The sequence below is a fragment of the Crocodylus porosus genome, unplaced genomic scaffold (genome assembly GCF_001723895.1).
Source record: "Crocodylus porosus isolate Cpor-Errol unplaced genomic scaffold, CroPor_comp1, whole genome shotgun sequence".
NCBI lineage: Eukaryota > Metazoa > Chordata > Crocodylia > Crocodylidae > Crocodylus > Crocodylus porosus.
In genome coordinates this window covers 33,029,008-33,048,770 of record NW_017728910.1, presented here as the reverse complement: position 1 = coordinate 33,048,770, position 19,763 = coordinate 33,029,008, and the positions used below count along the sequence as shown (strand labels likewise).

Here is a 19,763-nt window from a genome sequence, read left to right as displayed (position 1 = left end):
AGGGCAAAAACCAGACCAGCAAAGGGGTGGGGGGGAGAAAAGAGCAGCCCTAGGGCTGGGGAAAGTTGACAAAAGTTCCATGTATTGGTTTGACATAAATTGAATAGGTTTGATACTACATAGTTCCAGGTTTATCTTAAACTAAGTTCTGCAATTTTTAGACAGGTTTGTGTGCATGGAACTCCTGTACAGTTACAGGTTTAAACTGGTTGCTGATCACTGAGATTGGGTCAGTAAGTATAAGGTCAGCACTGGGCAAGCCAAGTTTAAGGGCAGCCATTTTTAACCTGATTTAACCTCCCCAAACGTCTGCACTTAGGCTGTGCTGATATTGGTACTGCAACTATATTAATGAATTATACAGCTGAAGAGAAACCTTCCTCTTTTCCTGTAGAGAAGAAACATTAAACTATATACCAATGAGTCCCAAAATGTACTAGTTTGTGTGTCTGAATATGGTGCTACAATTTAAAGGATACGCAATCTGTTGCTTACAAGAGCAGAACAAAACAGGATAAACACTGTTAGAATATTGTGCAAGGACCTGCTATTTTGTATACCTTAAATTTGCACACAAATAAAGCCTTAGTAAAAATTTCTATGATTCCTAATTCACTGTTTCATAACAAGTCCCAATACATCTTGCATTAGAAGTAAAAATGTATCCTACATAGGTGCTCTGGATAGATTTTAAAAAGCAACACCTACAAACACTGAGCCCATGAATTTGTCCAAACTCACTAAATATAAATTACAATCCAAAACATTAATTATACTTTTAACTTGTATTTAATTCACCTGCTTAACCATTCACATAGTTCTTCCAAAAATTTGTACAGATCAGCAGAGTTGTGCTGTGAGGCAATGCTATGTGCTGTTGCCAGGCTTGTTTACTTTCAAGAGGCTCAGGCCTAAACTGTGAAAAATCCGGCCAAGGAACAAAGGCCCCCAGAAGGCTCTGCCTAAGTGAACATAGAATGAACCTTCGCAGATGCAACAGCCTGGCCAGCAAAGCAAAAAGCAAGCCAGTCATGTGTTTAATTAGGCACAATCAAACAGAACACAAAGCCTAGAAAGAAACACTATAAAAGGAAGAATCATAAATCAAATATTCCAAATACTAGGTACTGTAGCTTCATCTTAAAATAATTAAAAGTACTAACTGCTGTAATCAAATGTTTTGAATTTTTACTATAAAAGATGTATTTTTGTTAAAATGCTTAAATAAGTTGTAAAAACAAATCATCCTTGTCAAACCATAAAATAAAATCAAGAGGTAACAGACCAACGTTAACAGCATTCCACAAAGGAAAGGGAAAGGAGATAAGGAATCTCCTTGCTTTCCCAAGGATGCAAGTCTCAAATAATAAATACCTTCCAAGTCTCCAAAAATCTAGTTAAATCTGGTTCTGAATGTTTCAGTTAAACAGAAACAAAAACAAACAAAAAAAATCAAATAAAATCAAGCAGAGATCATTCATTAGAATATCGGGACTAGCCATTCTAAAAATACTGGGCATAGGCTGGAGGGAAATTCGGGCTTCTACTTCTGGACTTCTCCAAGGCTCAGCAAACCAACTAAAGTCCTCAGCAGAACAGAGAAGTCTGGCCAACGGACCTGTTTTCCACCCTGAATCTGAGGCTATGTAAGCACTGTCTTCACTGAATTAAATATATCTTTGCTATTGCATACCTTAATAAAGCTTTTCAGTTGTAACTGGAGTTGGTCTCACTGTATCAATCTCACTCTCGGCCACAGTTAAAATTAAGTGTAATACTGCTGTATGCACACAGAAGACTACTTTACACTTACTTTTACAAGTACCTGTGATGACATCCTCAGTTTTTTCTAAAGCAGCCAAACATATGGAGTTTTCCTGAGCCTATTAAAATTACAAATTTGTACTTGAGATAAAGAAATATGAACACATATATTGCCATATAAGTCAATACTTTACATGCAATGTCAAACAGCTAAAATAAACATACTGAAGTAAACCCAACTGTTAAGTCTTAAAACAATCTTAAGAATTGCATTTCTTTCTCTACAACTACTTGGCACAACCCCCTCCTCTCCTTCCAAACTTATAAACACATGAGTCCTTAAAAAAAGAACTATTGGGGGAAAAAAAGACTTTTAGAAATCATTTAATTAAATATGTCTGAAAAAATGGTAATCCACCATTAAATGTTTTATGTATTTCATAAGGGCATTTTTCTAATGTTCAGCAACATTTTTTAACAGAGTTCAAAAACTGAAGTGAAAAGTGGAGAGACGGAAGCAACTCTCTTTGTAGGGGTCATAGAACCATCATCACCCTATGTTCTATTTTTTTTCCCCATTTATGGTACTCATCCTAGTTTTCCGTGTCATGAGCCCTACCTCTAGTCTGGGCATTTGTGTCATGTCCTACATGTTTTTTTGAGTTTGTTTTACTGATATGGCAAGTGTAGTCTCTACATATAGGAATCATCAAACTGGGTCATCCTTATTGTTCTTTCATTTATATGCATTGTAGTGTTTGATATAATGTAGTTTTGATATACCTTTATATTATAGCCAAAACTGTCTTAGAAGAGTAGTGATTAACTTAAGTGTTCTTCACCTATGCACTCTCTGAAGTGGGTAATCACTGAGAATTAACATATGACATGAGATGTTTACTCAGCTTCCTTGTTAATATCCGAAAGACGCATCTTCTGGTGGTAACCTAATAATTTATGTTCCATAGTACCTGATGGGAAGACTCCCTCAGCAATCCCTCAACTCTTGTTTTTCTGTCATTTCTGATTCCAGGAAAACTCAAAAATAAAAACTAAGTTCAAACATTAAGACAACCATACAAATGCTATAACTATACACTTCAATGAGTTGAGGACAGTTTTTCTACATTAAAACCACCAACCTTCTGTTTCTTTTGCTTACTGTTTCTTGCTTCTTCTGCTGCAACTCCAGCTGCCTCATTGAGATATTTATTGCCTACTTTGCTTTCAAACCATTTTAGGTCTACAAAGACTTCACTGAAGTGTTCACGATCAAACTGTGTACAGATTAAAGTAAACTTCAAAGACTTATTTTAAAGGCAGTGGCTATCATATTTCTGAATAAAGGAAGAAAATTATGGAATAGAAAATACAAACCAGTTTTATCATCTTTAAGAGTTACAGATAACTCCATATGTAATCTAATGCATCTGTTGATTCGAGAGCTATGGACAGTCCAACAGTTTAACACACCACCTCTTCTTATAGACAGACAGATCATTCAGACCAGAAACTTACTATTTTTTTAAAATTTCAGCAAGTTTTAAGAAAATTGGATGATATTCTGATCAAATTATCCAGCCTACTACAAATGGATATAAAATTATGGCATACCATTGTTCTCAAGTAAGGTACTAACACACAAATGTGTATATAATTTCTAAAGTTCATCCCAGTTTCAATATCAGAAGGTAGAAGTAGTAGCTGACACTGTTTTTTTCCAGTTAAGGTTCACCAGCAGATTGTGGCTTTTGTAACCTCTGGAATGGATTACTACAAGTTACTATAATGAGGTTGTCCATGAAAAACCACTGGGAAAGAATTAGGTGCAGACTGTCCCCATGAGAACCTAACATTTAAATGCTTTCTACACTGAATCATGATTTGGTTTTAGCTGCAATACGAAGTACTGGATACAATCTAAAGTCAATTACTTAAATTTCCGATTCTTCCCCCAAAATCTGTTAGGACAATAAGATTAGATAGCAATTGTCTGGATCTTGAGACAAAATTACAACTGGAATTACAAATCTCATTACCTACTCCATCTCATATTTCCTCAGAGCTACATTATGGTAGATTTTAGACACACTATATGGTGTGCTTACTGTGGAAGACTTTAGGGACATTTTATATAAGAACTGAGGAACAGATAATCATTGGGCATAAATTGTTACAGGAAAGATTCTCAGCTTGTGCCAAATGTCAGAGCTCCACAACAATCTTTTACATGGCAGGAAAGCAATTCCATGTATGAATTCGGTGGAGCTTTTGTTCACAAAATAAGAACCTGAATATCTGTGAAAACTAGAGATGCACTGATAGAGAATTATTGGGCCAGTACCAATGGCCTATTTTTAATAAGTCATATTGGCTGATACCAACCCTATTCTGACATGCAGATGGGCAGCCTGAAGAGCAGTGTCTGACTGGTAAGTCTGTTGTGGGGGAAGGGGCAGATCAAGGCCCCCACGGTGAGGGAGGTAGTGGGGCTGAGGCAGGGACAAGCACTGCACACAGCTGGGGTGGAGCATAAGATGGAGCCACGAGCAGCTTGTTCAGGGGCATGGGGAGGGGGTGGCAACTCCCACTGCTGCATGCACCCTGGGAGGGCACGGGCCCCTGAATCTGCTCATGTGGTGAGGGTGGGCTGTCACTGTGGACTAGGGCCAGAGCGGTGCCGAGTTCTTCCCAGCAGGGGGCTGGGCCAGGGTTGTGCTCAGGATGGGTGGTGGCAGTGCTGGGAGGGGGTTACAAGTGGGACTGCAACCACCCAAAAATTTGCTGTAGCCGCCCCCCCCCCCAGTTCCCAGCACTGCCAATACCCACCCAAAGCACAGCCTGGCCCAGCCCCCTACCGGGAAGAGCCTGGCACTGCCCCTGCCCCAGCTTACAGAGGCAGCCCACCCTGCCCTGTGTGCAGATCCAGGGGCACACCCCCCTCATGTCCTCCCAGGGTGCATGCAGCGGCAGAAGCCACTCTCGCCCCCTCCGGAAGAACCATTTGCAGATCCATCTTGCGCTCTGCCCTGGCTGAGTAGCGCCTGCCCCTGCCCCACTCCCTCCTTCACTGCTGGGGCTTCGATCTATCCCCCATGCCCTTTCCCTCACAACAGACTTATCAGCCGGAACCAGCTTCTCTCCATGCTGCCGGACTGCACTTCTGGCTACCTGCATGCTGTGCTGCAGCTGTGTCCATACACAGGGCATTTATCAGTGGCATTAGCCACCACATTAGCCAAAAAAAAGGTCAATTTTTCTTAGATCTGTGTCAATCCAATATGGGACTAATGTACTGGTATATCTCTAGTGAAAACTGTATTCTAATTGGGGTTTTTTCCCCAACTGTAATGTTCCCAGAAGGTATGGTGATTGGCAACTCTATAACGTATAGATAATACAAATAAAATATTACTTACATCTGACAATTTTGTAAGATATTTCTGAAAGCGTTTTAAGTTTAGATGCCCATTTTCATTGATGTAACCTATTGGGATAAAAATCAAATATTCATTTTAACGTTCTAAACTCACTAAACTCACTTGAAGTCTCAGAAAACTCTTCCATGTCCCCCACTAGTCCAGCCAGTTTTCTCCACCCTCCATCCTGAGAATTCTGTTATACCTTTTCTATCTCTGTAATAGCTGGAAAACATTAGAACTCAAATAATTCATCCAACACAGTTAGGATATAGTACCTTCCACGTAAATTTCATATATTTACTAGCACTTTATTAATCCTATATGCTGAATAAGATACAGCTTATGGAGAGGCTTCATCCAGGGAGAGCCCCCTGAAAAAATAAAATGTAGCTCTCGCCTTATATCTTATTATTACAAGATTACCCATCAGTAATAAAACTGATTTATGACAAAGCATTTTGTGGTAAGTGAGAAGTTTTGTTAGCTCTAAATTTTTCAGTAAGGAAGTAAAAAGAAACATCCATGTTATGCTCCTTCCTTTCACTTACCTAGATGTTAATTATTAATGCTAGACCTGTAAAAGCAAAGCCTAATTCTTTGTAAAAGTGCTAAAATCTAAGTAATGAGTTAAAAAGAAATCAACGAAGACCACACTTCAGTAAAGACTAAGAAACACTACTATAACACTGGCAGGAAAACTGAGGCAACACTTCAGTTTAACTTTGCCTTCTATTTATTTTCCGAAACCATAAGCATTTATCTAAGTACTTTCCTAAACTACTTACCTCCAAGTTCTGGCAAAATAGCCATATAAGTTCTATAAAGCAGAGGCAGTGCATCGTGATTAATATGTAAATGAGGTAGATGAGGGATAAAGTCATTGCCTACAAGAAATCCCATTAGAATCCAATCATCTATTATCTTTTCAATGTTAAATTCAAAGGAAATCTTGTCCTGAAGAAGATGATACGAAAGATAAAAAGATTTTATGATCAAGCTTGCATACAAATGTTTGCTATATCTTTTGCTTATAGCTCCATTAATGCTTACTTTGACTGGTGAAAACTCATAGTCAATATATTCTCTCATTAATGACAAGTGTAGTAAGTGAAACGTAGTTTCTTCTGGTGCACATGCTCTGTAAGTGAGTCAAAACAGGAAGTCAACTATCTATAAACACTTGATGTGTATATATAGTAATGTTTCACATTTCTTCAAAAATAAACACTCATCTGTTGCTGAAGAAGTCAAGTCTTAACTATTGGTTAGACATGATATCTGTCTTCATTTGTTTACAAAGAATCTGTTTTTAATACCCGATTTCCCCTTATCAGTTACTAAGAAAGTGTTCCAAGCACAGTCTGAGAGCAAGTCAATGCAGCAGTTAAACCTGTGACTGCAGCTTGTATACACATACCTGTAAAATAGATAAATAGTGCCCAGGTAGACAGCAACACAACTACGGCAACACAAGATAGATAGGTAGATAGATAGATAGAGATATTTATTAAGTATGTAGTCAAAAAACTGATGTGATAACTTTTCAGTAGGAATATACTCTACTGCAAGTGTGTCAAACTCAACCCACCCCTCTGGCCAGACTGTATCCAGACTGCGCGGTGCAAGCAGTGGGGCAAGTAGCACTGTCAGCACAGATGTCACTTAGCCCTCTGTCACCAATGGCCATCCCCAATGGGACTCTGCAGCTCTGAAGTCTATGGCAGTCACCGTCAGCTATTTGCCTTGTCCCCAAATTACCAGGCCCACTAGGAGCCCAAGGGTCAGAGACAACGGCTCTGTGAACAAGATCCAGCCCCTGGGGCCCTGTTTGACAACCCTGCTTTACTGGTTTAAGCACAGATACTATAACTGGTAATTCACTGACCTCTCTGTGGATTTGGCCAAGTCAGTATAATTTCTCTCTCAACCGCTTTCAAATTAAATGTGGATGGTAATTATGCAGGTTATAGTGCTGTTAAGATTAACCAGCTAATATTAGTGAAAGGCTATAACTTGTATTAATTGAGATTTTCAAATGAAACCCAACATGATGGTAAGAGTAACAAACTAAGCACTATGTTCCACCTAAATTCTACGTTAAAGGGAACTGAAGGGGGTTGAATGATGCTTAGAGTCTCATCCTGTCCACTTACACTGGGTACACTTAATTCTGGAGTTAACAACTGAGAATTCTTCTAGGTACAAGCAAATTCATTTAGGGTACCTTCTGGCCTTCATTTTGACACTTACCTCAGAAGTTGAACTCCCATGGTCAAATAACTACCTTAGCCAAAAGATTGCTGGGGCAGATTTTAATTGGTGCTTTCAATTAAAATTTTAATGTTTGACTTGTTTCATCTATAAATACTTGTGCGTATTTAGGATGGAAAGCAACTGGATATTTTAACAGAAGCCTTAAACAATAATTCATTAGAAAGTCTTCTAAATCATGAGCAATTATTTCCAGATTTTTCAGCAGGGCAAGCAGAGAAAATGGGCTCTGGAAAAGCAAAGAACTTGTCAAGGTAAGCCATTTTTTACCTTAAGGAACACAGTACCAGTAACACTTTTGGGCCTGAAATTTCATTTTACCTAATCCAGAAAGGAACTGAGTAAATCTCTTAATAATTGGGTCCAAAGCAGTCAGAAAGTTTCTTGCATTTGTTAATTATTTAAATGTGGACAAGAGAACCTTTCTTTCTTTTCAGTTTTAAGTTTATATGCTTAAAACAATACTCTTATAGTTTAATATACTAACAACATAAACTAATCATGTTAGGTCTGTCCCATCCAAGTGAAAAATGTTCAAAGGTGTAACAAAACTATAACACTGCAGGAAAATATATGTTGTCTGCCCACCTAGACGACAGAAGCATATCAGCAATAACTATGTATGAATCTAGGTGCTTATGATTGCTCTTATTATCATATTATCCAACAACTTGCCTGTATATAAAATGATGTTTTCTCATTTTTTCCTTACTTCCACAAAGGACACTTACAGCTTATTTAACTTGGAACACTGGCCAAAGTATTTCAGAATAAGATATACCACAATGGTTCTCTATGTGAACTTTTTTTTTCTGGAACAAGTGCCGATTATAAAACTACAGATGACAATAAAGTCAGAATAAAAGGTGTCCAAGCAGGGAGCCGTTTTGGAACGTATACTGGGAAGCATTTTATTTTGCTATAATTATTCTGGACAGTTTCACCATATAGGCTCCAGACAGCTCATTGGGCTGCTACTGTTTTCCATAAAACAAACGACTCTGAGGGTTTGCCTACATGGGGAAGCTGAGCAGAATAGCTATTACAGACCCAGATATGCCATAAGAATTATTCCAAGATAGCATCCTGTGTGGATTCCCTTATTCTGGGATAAAAGTGATTATATCCCAAATAACTAAGATGTGAACTGGAGTTTGGATTGGGAATCCAAACAGGGTGCTAATCTTGGAATAATTCATGTGGCATATCTGGATCTGTAACAGTTATTCTGGTCAGCTTCCCCATGTAGGTAAACCCTACAAAGCGTTTATGTCTGTTTAAGTGAGTAAACTGAGGAAAATATGAATGCAATTATGGAAAACAGTAGCAGCCTAATGAACTGGCTGGCTTTTGGCATAGAGAGATATACATCCTGGTATAATATAGGTTTTAAGATCTTCAGCCAGTTGAGACAATGTTGGTTTCCACATATAGCATGCATCAACTTATTTACTGATTCAAACCCCATTTTATAAAAAATGAAAAAAGTGAGAATAACTAAACAGGCAGTAGATGTAAGGACATATTCTAAGCAAACCCGATCTTTTAGATTTTTTTTCACCCTTTGAAATGGAGAAAGGTTTTAAAATGCCATTTACCTCTGAGATTTTTTGCCACCAAACCTGACCTCTTCTCTTAAGAGAGAGAAATGTGCCTCATGACTTGTTAATCCAAGCATAATCTGTTGAAACAAGATATTACATTAAAAAAAAATGCTATTATTCAAGATGTGACCATTGCCTGGAAGTGTCCATTCTCTGTTGGTCCTTTTCACTGTGAATTTTTCATTTGACATAAAACCAAAGTTATTAATTTATTTAATAATGTTTGATGGTTATTTCTATCCACAAAACATGAAATAGATGCCCAAATTACTGGCATAATAACATTTTGTTATTCTAAATATATTATTTTAATTACACATACCAAGTCAGCATCTAAGCCATAAAGACAGTGTCTCGTGTTTGGATCATGATCAGGCTTTGTTTTCTCTGATCTGATAAATTCCATAATTTTATGTTCTCCTTCACCTGGAGTCTAAATGCAAAGACCAAACAAATCAGTAAACACTAATCTGCAAAATACAGACTTATTTTTAAAAATCATTAATCTAAACAAAATAACCTCATGGCCTGATAAGTAGACAGTTACGCCTTGCCAGGATTTGTCTGTGGAAATCTTCATATTTACAAAATACTTCAGATGTTCGTGCAACCTCGCCATGAAATCAGTGCCTAGTAACAAAAATCTAAAAGTTAACTTTCCAACATTTTAACATTCAAATCTCCAATTATAATTAATGCCTATGGCGGGGAAGTTACAAATAGAATACCAAAAAATTGTTTTTGAGTGAAGAAGAGTATTGATTTCTGAAGTTTTCAAGAGGGTTTTTAAACAATAATTTTGTGTGAAACTTAAAAATGCCCAAGTGATTTAGGAATATAAATCCTATTGAAAGACATCTAGACTTGTGTTCCTAACATACTTGAGGCTTTCATAACTCTCACCTTTAATTTCAACTGAAGCCAAAATAACATGAAGGATAAAATATATCAGGTATACAAAATGAAAGAAGGAAACAATCGTTGATTACAGGCATCTATCAAAGCACTTTACCTTAAAGTAATAAGCAAGTTCTCTTACCTGGTGTAATACAGTTTGAGTCAAATCTGGCTTCTGTTGGGAGAGTTTCTCCTTTATCTAAAGCCTTTTTAATTTTGTCCTCTGCCTCTTTTGCTGACCTAAATAAATGCATTGTATTTTTATTTAAATGTTTCCATGTATTTTGCTTTAAAACATTTCAGCTTTTTTTTCTAACCTTTTTCTCCCCTTTTTCCCCACACTCCTGAGCATTTTCTCTCATTCCTTGTTCTAACCTGTGTCTCAGTCTCCGCAGCTGTCCCAGCAATTGGTTGTTGGTTCTTCTTAAGTGTCTCCCAATGGCCCCTAAGTATTAAACACTAAGATTCTAACTGTACTTATCATATGCAGTTTGGATGCATACTATATAGTAAATTTAGTAAACTAGTAACATTTAGCCAATGTTATGAGGGATTGGGGGCCCTTAGCCCCCAGTCCTCTGCCTTTTTTCTCCCTCTACACTGGCTGTTACATGCTCTAACATAAAGTCATTTCAAGCAAGAAGCACAAAAATACTTGCAGATGTTCACAAAATATTTTAATGTGCTGAACTTAAACCCCCCTCAATACTGATTTTAAAGATTGATCCTAAAATGGTACTTACCATTATTTATATAAAAACTAATGATAATACATAAAGAAGGATATCTTTAAACTACATATTTTACACCTATTTCAACTTGAATAAAAAGTAAATCATGATAAATATTTTGACAAGAAAAGAAAAAAATTATTTCACCTAAAACGTCTCCCACGCTGCTGGTTCATTTTTGCTCTTGGAGCCACTCCATCGACTGCCATAAAGAAAACCTTTCTTGGCTTAATAATACGAAATAATACTTCCAAGTAGTGAAAAATATCAGCAAAGATCTTATCATCTGAAATTCTGAAGTGAACATCATCATCATTAGGGTGTGAACACTGATGGATGATACCGTTCATGTCCAGGTACAAGTTGTCAAATTCTGGAATCTAGGAAAAAGAAGTCTTATTTAGTATTGTTACGCTGGAAGACAGATTGTGGTCACCAGGCACAGACGTAATGAAACTGATGGGGTTCTAGCATCCCCAATTCATAATAAATGGAACAATGAAATGCCCTTTTATTGGGTAAAAATGGAAGCCCCTGGTATAGGCCAAAATGGCAGAGCCTAAACATGAACTGAACAATCAGGGAAGAGTTTACTGGGGAATACGTCACAAAAATGGCTGAGACATTGACTCACGGCAGGTTTGTGTATTTTTGTGTCAGAATGAAGAACCAACTAGAAAAATTAGCAGGTAGCAATAAAGGCAAGAAGGGTGCAACTCAAAGAGAGCTGAGACGGAGTTCTTTGGGGACGAGGACTTGCTGGAAAATGAAGATTTGAAAATCCCGAGGAAGAAAACTACCTGGCATTTCTTCCTATCATGTTCAAAGAAACAGAATGGTGTAACTCCTTGTGAATAAAGAAAGACTGCACCAAAGGAATACTTGACCCCTACAAACAAACCACCAAGGCCCTGACAACTGGCTAACTGTTCAGACCAAGTAACATCAATACCATTGCATTTTGTTCAAAAGACAGCATACATACTCAAGAACAGCTTGTCAGACAATCTATACCCATTCTCTGCATGCTCCTGCTTGATCTACTAGTATTCCTTTAAAAAAAAAAAATCCTCCTGTAGTAGCGTGCTTCCTGAACTGTTGTTCTTCTCACATTGTTGAAATAATTTCTAAGGGTACATAGGTTTGTATCTATAATGCATAATTTTAGATATGGGATGCATGGAAGAGAGAAAGAAATAGATTCAGAACTGGGATTTAATAAATCTAGTCTTCTGTTGTTCTGTTATGTTGTTCAGTATAATAAAATACTGCTGATGCACATGGCTCTACATAACTATTTTTGCACTCCTCTTGTAACAGTATTTAGCCTTTTCAATAAAGTATGCCATCTCATGGCATGTGAATAAACAGCATGCCCAAACCACCTCTCATTCACACATACACCAAGTTTTCAATATCAAGAGGATAGTGTGCTGCGATAAGAGGACTCAACAGCAATCTACTTTCCCCACTCATATGGAAGGCAAGCAAATGACATTTTTTGCACATGAAGAGTCATGTTACAGTAGTGTTTCAAATTATGCACATTTTACCTAAAAGCTCCCCTTTCTCCTCTATTTTTTCCTGTGACAAGAAGAAGAACGAAGAACAATTTGTAACCCACAAGCAATTTGTAACTCTCAAAAATGTTTCTTGTTTAGTAGTTGATTATTTTGACAAGCATTTTACATTATTTTAATATTCTTATTGTAATAGAATAGAATTCTTACATAAGAGTTGTGAAAAATAAACAGTTACTATACACAGGACTAATGAGCTTTCAAAGTTTAACAATTATTTAATGAAAAAATTCAAGAATTATTTAATAAATTTTTTTTTTAACCTAGTTCTAACAGTTCCTCACTTTCACACAGAATAGGTTAGTTAATGCCTTTTAACAGCATACTTTCAAGGTCCTGTTGAAGCTAGAATCTAAAAAGTATGCTTTAGCATGTTTTACTTAGTACACTCCAACACTGTTCTAGAAGTCTAGCACAGAGACAAGAAAGTATGAATTTTCAACACTACTAGGTCCAATTAAGTTCTAGATCAGTGATTCTCAACCACTGTGCCATGAGATACTTTTAAAGGTATCATAAAGTGCCATGCAATACTAGATAAGCACACACCTACACACAATTTACAAAATAAACCTAGACATTTCAAACAGGAGTCTATAGTGTTGAAACCATTTTGATGTGTTGTGGTCTTTTTGAGTTCTTTGCAACAAGAGAACTCTGCTGTTATTTTCTGTAGACAAGAAACATGTGAAAACTATCAAGTGGCATTTTCTAAGGGGGATCTTGAATAAAAAAAAATTGAGACCGCTGGTCTAGATCTCAACTGACACTTTCTCTAACAACATGCATTTCACTTTCCTGTTTCAAAGTGCTTACGGTACAGTCCAGCACACAAAAAAGACTAATTATAGACAAGCTGTACTTCTGCTACAGTCAAGGTTGAGTAGTGTTTTCTGTTTAAAAGCAAGTATTCTAAATAACATGAGAATCTACTATGCACAGGCTTAAAGGTACAGAAGGTACAGCATTAAAGGCACAAATTTGGAGTCATTTGAGCAAAAGGTTAAGATAGAGGCTACCTAAACAAACAGCACTTTGGTTCTTATCCCATTCCATGCAAATCTGTGGCTAAAAATGTGTCTCCCATCATCACCGAACAATGGCTTGCATTTACTTTAACTGAAGCCAGTTGCCCCCTGCTTCAGACAAGCAGCATTGAAATTAGTATAGCCCTACATGTCAGCTTGTGCTAACTACAGATCTGAACACAAGCAAGAGTAGCTTTATATTAATGGACAGAGTTTTCTGACAGTCTGGTACACAGTGATCAGTGAATGGTGCACTGATGCATTTCACACTATTGGCAGCCTCTGCATATGTTCGAAGTTCTGCCCCACTATCAAAACTCTTACAATAAACAATATTTTGAAGTGCTCTAAAATCCACATGCAAATAGAGGGAAGATGAAAGGACAGCAAAATCATATCTCCTGGTATGATCAACAGAAAAACAAGGTACTAAGTCATGTGTTCAAGGGAGTTGCAATACACAGCCTTATGACATAAGCTGTTTCATAAGCTTTTGTTTGGTGCAGAGTGAAGGAATGGAGGGTAATGGCAAACTGAAGGGTTACTTAAGGCATATTAAAGCAGTGCAGGGGGGCACATGTAGGTTGGATCTGGAGGTACAGTGAAGGAAAGGGGAACACAGGAAGGGGAAAAAGATAAGAGGGGAAAGTAGGGGCAGGTAGGTGGAACAGTGGGAGAACTAAGGATTTCTCCTCCTCCTGTGTGATAATCAGGATCACAGCAAGCTGCCTCATCTCTCTGCCTCTCTTCCCCCATACATGAGTGGGGATAATTGCACTTCTGGTGGAAACGGGAACACAAACTGAGGAAAGGAACAGTTTACACAGCTCAGAGTTATTGCTGCAGATTGTACTAATCTCAATACAGACACGTGAATGGTTGAAACAAAGTAGAGCTGGGAAGCTCCAACTTAATAAACTGCAAATTGTTTTTTGGAACTGTGTCATGTTTAGTCCTACTCTGACAGAGGCAAAAGAACCACTGCAATTCTAACATGGTTTCAAATGTCACAATTTAGACTTCGTATTCAGCTAGCTCATCTGCCCAACTGCCTTCCTGCACTTCACTTCATTCCCTCATAACAGGCAACACCAACTCCCTGTTTGGTCCCTGGTATGTGAGACCCTGCAGGAGAAGCTTCAGCAGCGAGAGCTGCTCTTACTCCCTAAGGTATAGACTAGGGGTCAGGAAGGGGCAGACAGTGGAGAAGGGCACAGCAGGGTTAGGACCTGCTATCACTACCCTTAAGTGGCACCAGTTAGATCAATGATTCTCACCATCTTTAACCTCAAGACCCTCCCCCGTCCCCCACCATATCTTTTTAAAATTTAGAACTGTCTCATTGATTTTCAACTAGGGTGCTACAAAATTCAGAAAAGTTATGGAAGGGTAACTTGAAGCTAAAAAAGGTCGAGAACTACTGGTATAAAGATTATTTTTTAGCATTACATCTCAGCACAGGTACAATTTCCTCTGGCAAGGGAACAGAATATAACACCCCCCCTTTTTGGGTATAAGAGAAAAGTGTGCCACCAATTTTAATCCCGAAAAAAGTGTCCCCCAGGTATCAAAAGTTTGAGAACAATGGCCTATGGATGCTTTCTGAGACAATTCCTTCCCACTCAATACCCTGGAGGCCACTGCCATGAGCCTGCTGAAAATGTCTATGGCAAAAAGACACCTTTGTGTACTTTGGTGGACATAATCCACAAAATCACTACTGAACCGAGGTATTCTTGATCCTTCATATTATATGTGTACCTCCCGTTATAGTACTACAACAGCTTTGCTAAACTGCTTCAGTTAACCTCTTCATCACCCCTTATAGCTACACCCAATACAATGAAGGCACTGAAAGTACGTGGATATAAACAATGGAATTCAGAACTCTGGCCCATGACCTAAAAGAATATACCACTATTTTTAAGAATACTTATTGTGATATTCCCCATTCCTGAACAATTCCCAGTGACCCTTACCAGTTCCAACATGCAGAATGAAGGTTACATTGTAGTTTTTCGTTTTCATGGATATAAATGTAGCCACTTCCCAGATACAGGAAGGGCAATAGGCATAACTGTGCTAGGTGAAGGCTTTGGGCATTCAGTGGAAACCTTTGCTGCTCCTTAATGAATCAAGTTTTGCCCATGTAGGGCAAAAATAGCAGAAAATACCGGCTACAACATTTTATGCTATATCAGGACAGTTCTTAAAACAGAATTTTAAAACAGTTATCTACTTGTGTTGCTACTTGTGGAAACAAACATCTAACATTAATAAAAAATATTTTAAGATATCCTTTCAAGTAAAGGACTCAGACTAAAGCTGAGTAATCATTTTGAGAAGCATATTTCTTTCTTTCTACACTGGCTTGCTAAATAAAGTACGTGAGAAACTATTTTGAGAATTACATATTGAACAGGGAGGAGCTTAATTACTAAAATTTATTGAACCATAGCAATTAAAGGCCTTGTGTATAAACTTGCACTGTTTTAGTTAATTCAGTAGGAACTCTTCTCTGAGTACTAATTCCAATTTCATTTAAATTTGTAACAAATCAGTAACTAAAGCCAAACTAAAATAAGACCAGGTCTACACTTAAAAGTTCTCTCAACACAGGTAGGTCATTTAGGGCTATTTTTGGGGTTTTTTTACAAATCTATGTCCTCAGTGGCTCTACTGTATATGGAGTTTTATTGACAAAGGTGCTTTTGTTGGTATAGGTTTTTTTTGTTTGCTGAATTCAAATAAGCTATACCTGGGGGGGAAAAAAACAACCAAAAATTTTTTTTAGCCTGAATAGCTGTGTCTTACACTAGGAGAGTCTGGTTGCAACCTATCCCCTCCTCCCCGCCTTTTAAAGTATGGTACTATTTAAAAACAACAACAACAAACTATGTCATGCTCCTGTTTCATCCTCTCAACTCCAGTTATTCTGAAGACTATGCTTTTTTTGTCCTACTGATTAGGATAGGGGCCAGAAACCTTTTTATAAGTCCAGGTCAGAACAACCTGGCTCTGGCACAGTGCAGGCTGGGTGACTTCAGTGGCAAGTCAGCAACAGAGTACTGGGAGAAGCACTGGTGGTAAAGGCACAACTCCCAACTGCCTCACTGCCACTTTTACCTGGCTACTACTACTGCCCATCTTCCTAGCTACCTGGCTCCAGCATGGGTACTGAAATCACTCACCTGTGTCATAACAGAGCTAGAAGGGCAAGGAAAAGCAGCAGCAGTGCAGGCACTGCTGGAAGCTGCCTGGCCCCAGCGCAACTTCTTGCTACCCGCCCCTGATATGGGCACATGCAAAGACCTCCAGCTCCCCACACCACATGCAATGGCTCTGCTGTTTGGCTCTGGCCTGCAGGCTGTATGTTGCTGATCTGGATCAGGGGAGAAAGTTTATGGTTTCATTTTTCCTTTATTTCGCATTATTTTTTCAGCTACTAAAACAAACCAGCTCATGTGCAAGGGACAAGGGGATGATATGAGGTTGCAAAACCTACACTTCTCCATTACAATGACATTCACCTTGACAGTAATACTTTGTGGAGCCCAGTTCCTATTAGATTCTGAGATTAAAGTCTCACAGACATTTACTGAATTAGAAAATATATTTCTTATATATGCTGATGCTATTCTATTTGGCCAAAGATAATTTTTTGCTGAATAAAAATATACAGTCAGAAGTATATTAAAGAGTTAACAGTAAATTTTACCGCACAGAAGAAAAAATGAAAGGACTTAAATGCAAAAGTATTAAATGTTTGCATGAACTTAAGAAAAAATAATTATAAAATGTGTGTGCCGCATCTGCAACCAAAACTATGCAACATCTATTTGGCGCTTAAGAAGAAAGTGAAAGCATTTGCAGAAAGTGAAACACAAACAAAAACTAAACTTGTTAGCTTTCCAGCTGAGCTGTGCGCCAAATAAGTAAATGGGATCCAATACAATTCTGACAGTTTCAGATACTGGACACAGTTCACCAGGGGTGGACGATATTTACTCAAATCCAAGGGAGGTTTTTCCTCTCCATAGAAAACCTCATCTTGGGTAGCTACTCCAGCTCTGGCTCCAGGGGGAAGAAGGGCAGGCAGTGAGGGGGGCAAGTGGCTGGGGGCAGAGGGGCAGGTGGCAGCAGGAAGCATGATAAAAACAAGTAGTGGGGCAAAATGCGGCCCACCAGGCCATTCTATCTGGCCCATGGGGCCCCTAAAAAAATTAGAAAATTAATATTTATCTGCTCCTGGCTGCTTATCATGTGGCCCTCGATGGCTTGCCAAAACTCAATAAGTGGCCCTCCACCCAAAATAATTGTGCGACCCTGCGCCAGAAGGTACAAGCAGTGGAGTGGTAGGCAGTGGCAAGGTGTGGGAGTCAGGCCACCTGTCCCCTGCCACAATGGGGAGGGGGGGACGGGGACGACAACAACCCAAATTTAAGCCGATCCTCCAATAATTAGATGCTATCCATGGAAAACTGTAACAAATTTATGACTTTCCATGTATCAAATCTAATTATTAGAAGGTCATTTTAAATTCAAAGTCCTGTTGGATTCAGATGAAAACAGTAATTTCCAACCTGTGACCCCTTTTAACTGTGCAATGATTTAAAAGAAGTATAATGCCTGTCAAACCATAGGCTTTCAGGGTGCTCCTATCTAATTACCTGACTGGGGGTGGAGTCTGGTCGGTCCTGAGTATGTCTGAAACTCTCAGTCAGGTCTGTCTGCTTACACCCAAGCAACCTGGCCACAGTTTCTCAAAGGGCTCTTTCAAATTTACCTAGTGCAAACCTCTCCCCCATCCATCCTCCTCCTTCAAAGTTACTACGCCTTGTTTAAAAACAGAGAAGCAAGGAGCATATTTCTGGTAATATCTTTTCTTGGACCAACCATGTAGTTGGGAGAGATGGCAGGGCAGAGCCACAACTCACCAGGGACCAGTTCTGTACACAAGGTGCAGGCAACCCTGGCGTGGGAGCTAAACTGGGAGAGATGCTAGAGGAGCTTTGGGCAGCAGGGCCCTTCCCCAGGCCTGGGAAGGAAGCAGCTCCAGACTCGGGCGAATTGCAGATAAACAAGGGCTGGTGCCCAACCTGGGCCAGGTGCGAGGAGGCAGTCCCTGCCTGGGGAGGCAGAAGGGCGGCCAGTCAGGAACCGAGAAGCAGTTGGTAGCTGCCCAGGACAGGGAGCAGTCACCTGGGTCCACCCCGTGCAGCCTTCCCCGTTGTTGCCTGCCCCCGCCAGGGACCCCCGGAGCCCCTTCAGAGGCCGGCAACAAAACCTTGCGGCTCCACCGGGCCGAGCCGGGCCGGGAACCTCGGGCCCCGCACACTTCTGCTGCTTGCCCGGGCTCCGGCTCCAGCCTCCCCGTCCGCTCCCCCTGGCGCCGCCGGGCTCGGAGCCACCTGTTGTGCCCCGGCAGGAGGCGGCCCGCGCCCCGCTCACCTGATGCTCCTTGAGCACCTGGCTGAGGCACGGGTAGCGCTCCGAGATCCACCGGTAGAACTTTGGCACCCCCATGGCCGCCACCGCCGCGGGCTTCCGTCCGTCAGGCCGCCCTCGGCCCCTTCCGGCGCGCCGCGCTGACAGGCGAGCCGGCCTGGGCCGCGTCGGGTGCAGGGCCCCTGCGCCACACACACGCGCGCGGGCGGAGCGGTCGCCTGGCGGGGCTCGGGCGCCCCCTGTGGCCGGGGGGGCGCAGGCCCGGCTCAAGCAGGCAGCTGCAGGGGTGCCCGCTCCCAGTCCAGACAAGGGGAGGACGGGGCTAGGTGACACCCGGTTGCACCCGCTCCAGCCGCGGCGTTGGCGCAATGAAGGCAGCCTCCTCCCCGCCCGAGCGCGAGCGCGGCGGTGTAGTGTAGAAAGGACGGAGCGGGAGGGGGAGGCTTCGAGCATAGAAAGAAGCCAGAGAAAGGAGAGGAGGTGGCAGCACAGGTATTTCGAGGAAGGAGTCAGGAAGGGTGTGCGTACTTCTAAGTGCAAGTCCAAATCTTAAATTTGCAATTTGTTTGGCCGCCCCAAGAACTCGAGAACGTTTTCAGTTCAGTGGAGTTAGGTACAGGTCTGTCTAACACATGGGCGACATGGGGGAAAGGGACAGAGAGATGCAGCCCCCGAGATTGGCCACTGCTGCCTTCTACTGCCAGTCACTGCAGGAGTTGTTCATAGTCTTGACACATCTTATGTGCCCTACTGGACAACAATACATCTGTCGGTATCCATAGAGGACCCAGCATTAAATTTAAAAACACATATTAAATACTAGCCAATTGCCCATCAGGAATGGCAGGCAGGGGCTGCAGGTGGGGACAGAGGCCTGAGTCCAGCTCTGCTCCACACCTTCAGGGGCAGGCCTGCTCCCCCTTTCCCCCACTTTCGTGCAGGGCCAACCCTGCCCCTCGCACCCTTGTGGAGCCGGGTCCAACCCTCTCCCCACCTTACCACTGTTGCTGGGCCAGGT

General features: G+C 40.5%; 1 protein-coding gene across 4 annotated transcripts in view; it reads right to left on the bottom strand.

The window, feature by feature from the left end:
- The window catches only part of XRN1 (5'-3' exoribonuclease 1), a 58,369-nt gene extending 39,465 nt beyond the window's left edge, over positions 1–18,904 (bottom strand). For 2 of the 4 annotated variants that reach the window (XM_019532982.1, XM_019532984.1), the window contains exons 1-11: positions 18,749–18,903; positions 10,837–11,069; positions 10,101–10,198; positions 9,582–9,691; positions 9,384–9,494; positions 9,056–9,138; positions 6,237–6,324; positions 5,972–6,140; positions 5,184–5,251; positions 2,907–3,041; positions 1,814–1,883 (exon numbers count right to left, since the gene is read on the bottom strand). In XM_019532982.1, the coding sequence (XP_019388527.1) occupies positions 1,814–1,883; positions 2,907–3,041; positions 5,184–5,251; positions 5,972–6,140; positions 6,237–6,324; positions 9,056–9,138; positions 9,384–9,494; positions 9,582–9,691; positions 10,101–10,198; positions 10,837–11,069; positions 18,749–18,823 (1,240 nt within the window). In that variant the 5' untranslated portion in view covers positions 18,824–18,903. Of the gene's footprint in view, positions 1–1,813; positions 1,884–2,906; positions 3,042–5,183; positions 5,252–5,971; positions 6,141–6,236; positions 6,325–9,055; positions 9,139–9,383; positions 9,495–9,581; positions 9,692–10,100; positions 10,199–10,836; positions 11,070–18,748 lie in introns of all 4 variants that reach the window. The other 2 variants (XM_019532985.1, XM_019532983.1) reach the window with 2 other exon arrangements.
- Between the last annotated feature and the right edge of the window lie 859 nt (positions 18,905–19,763).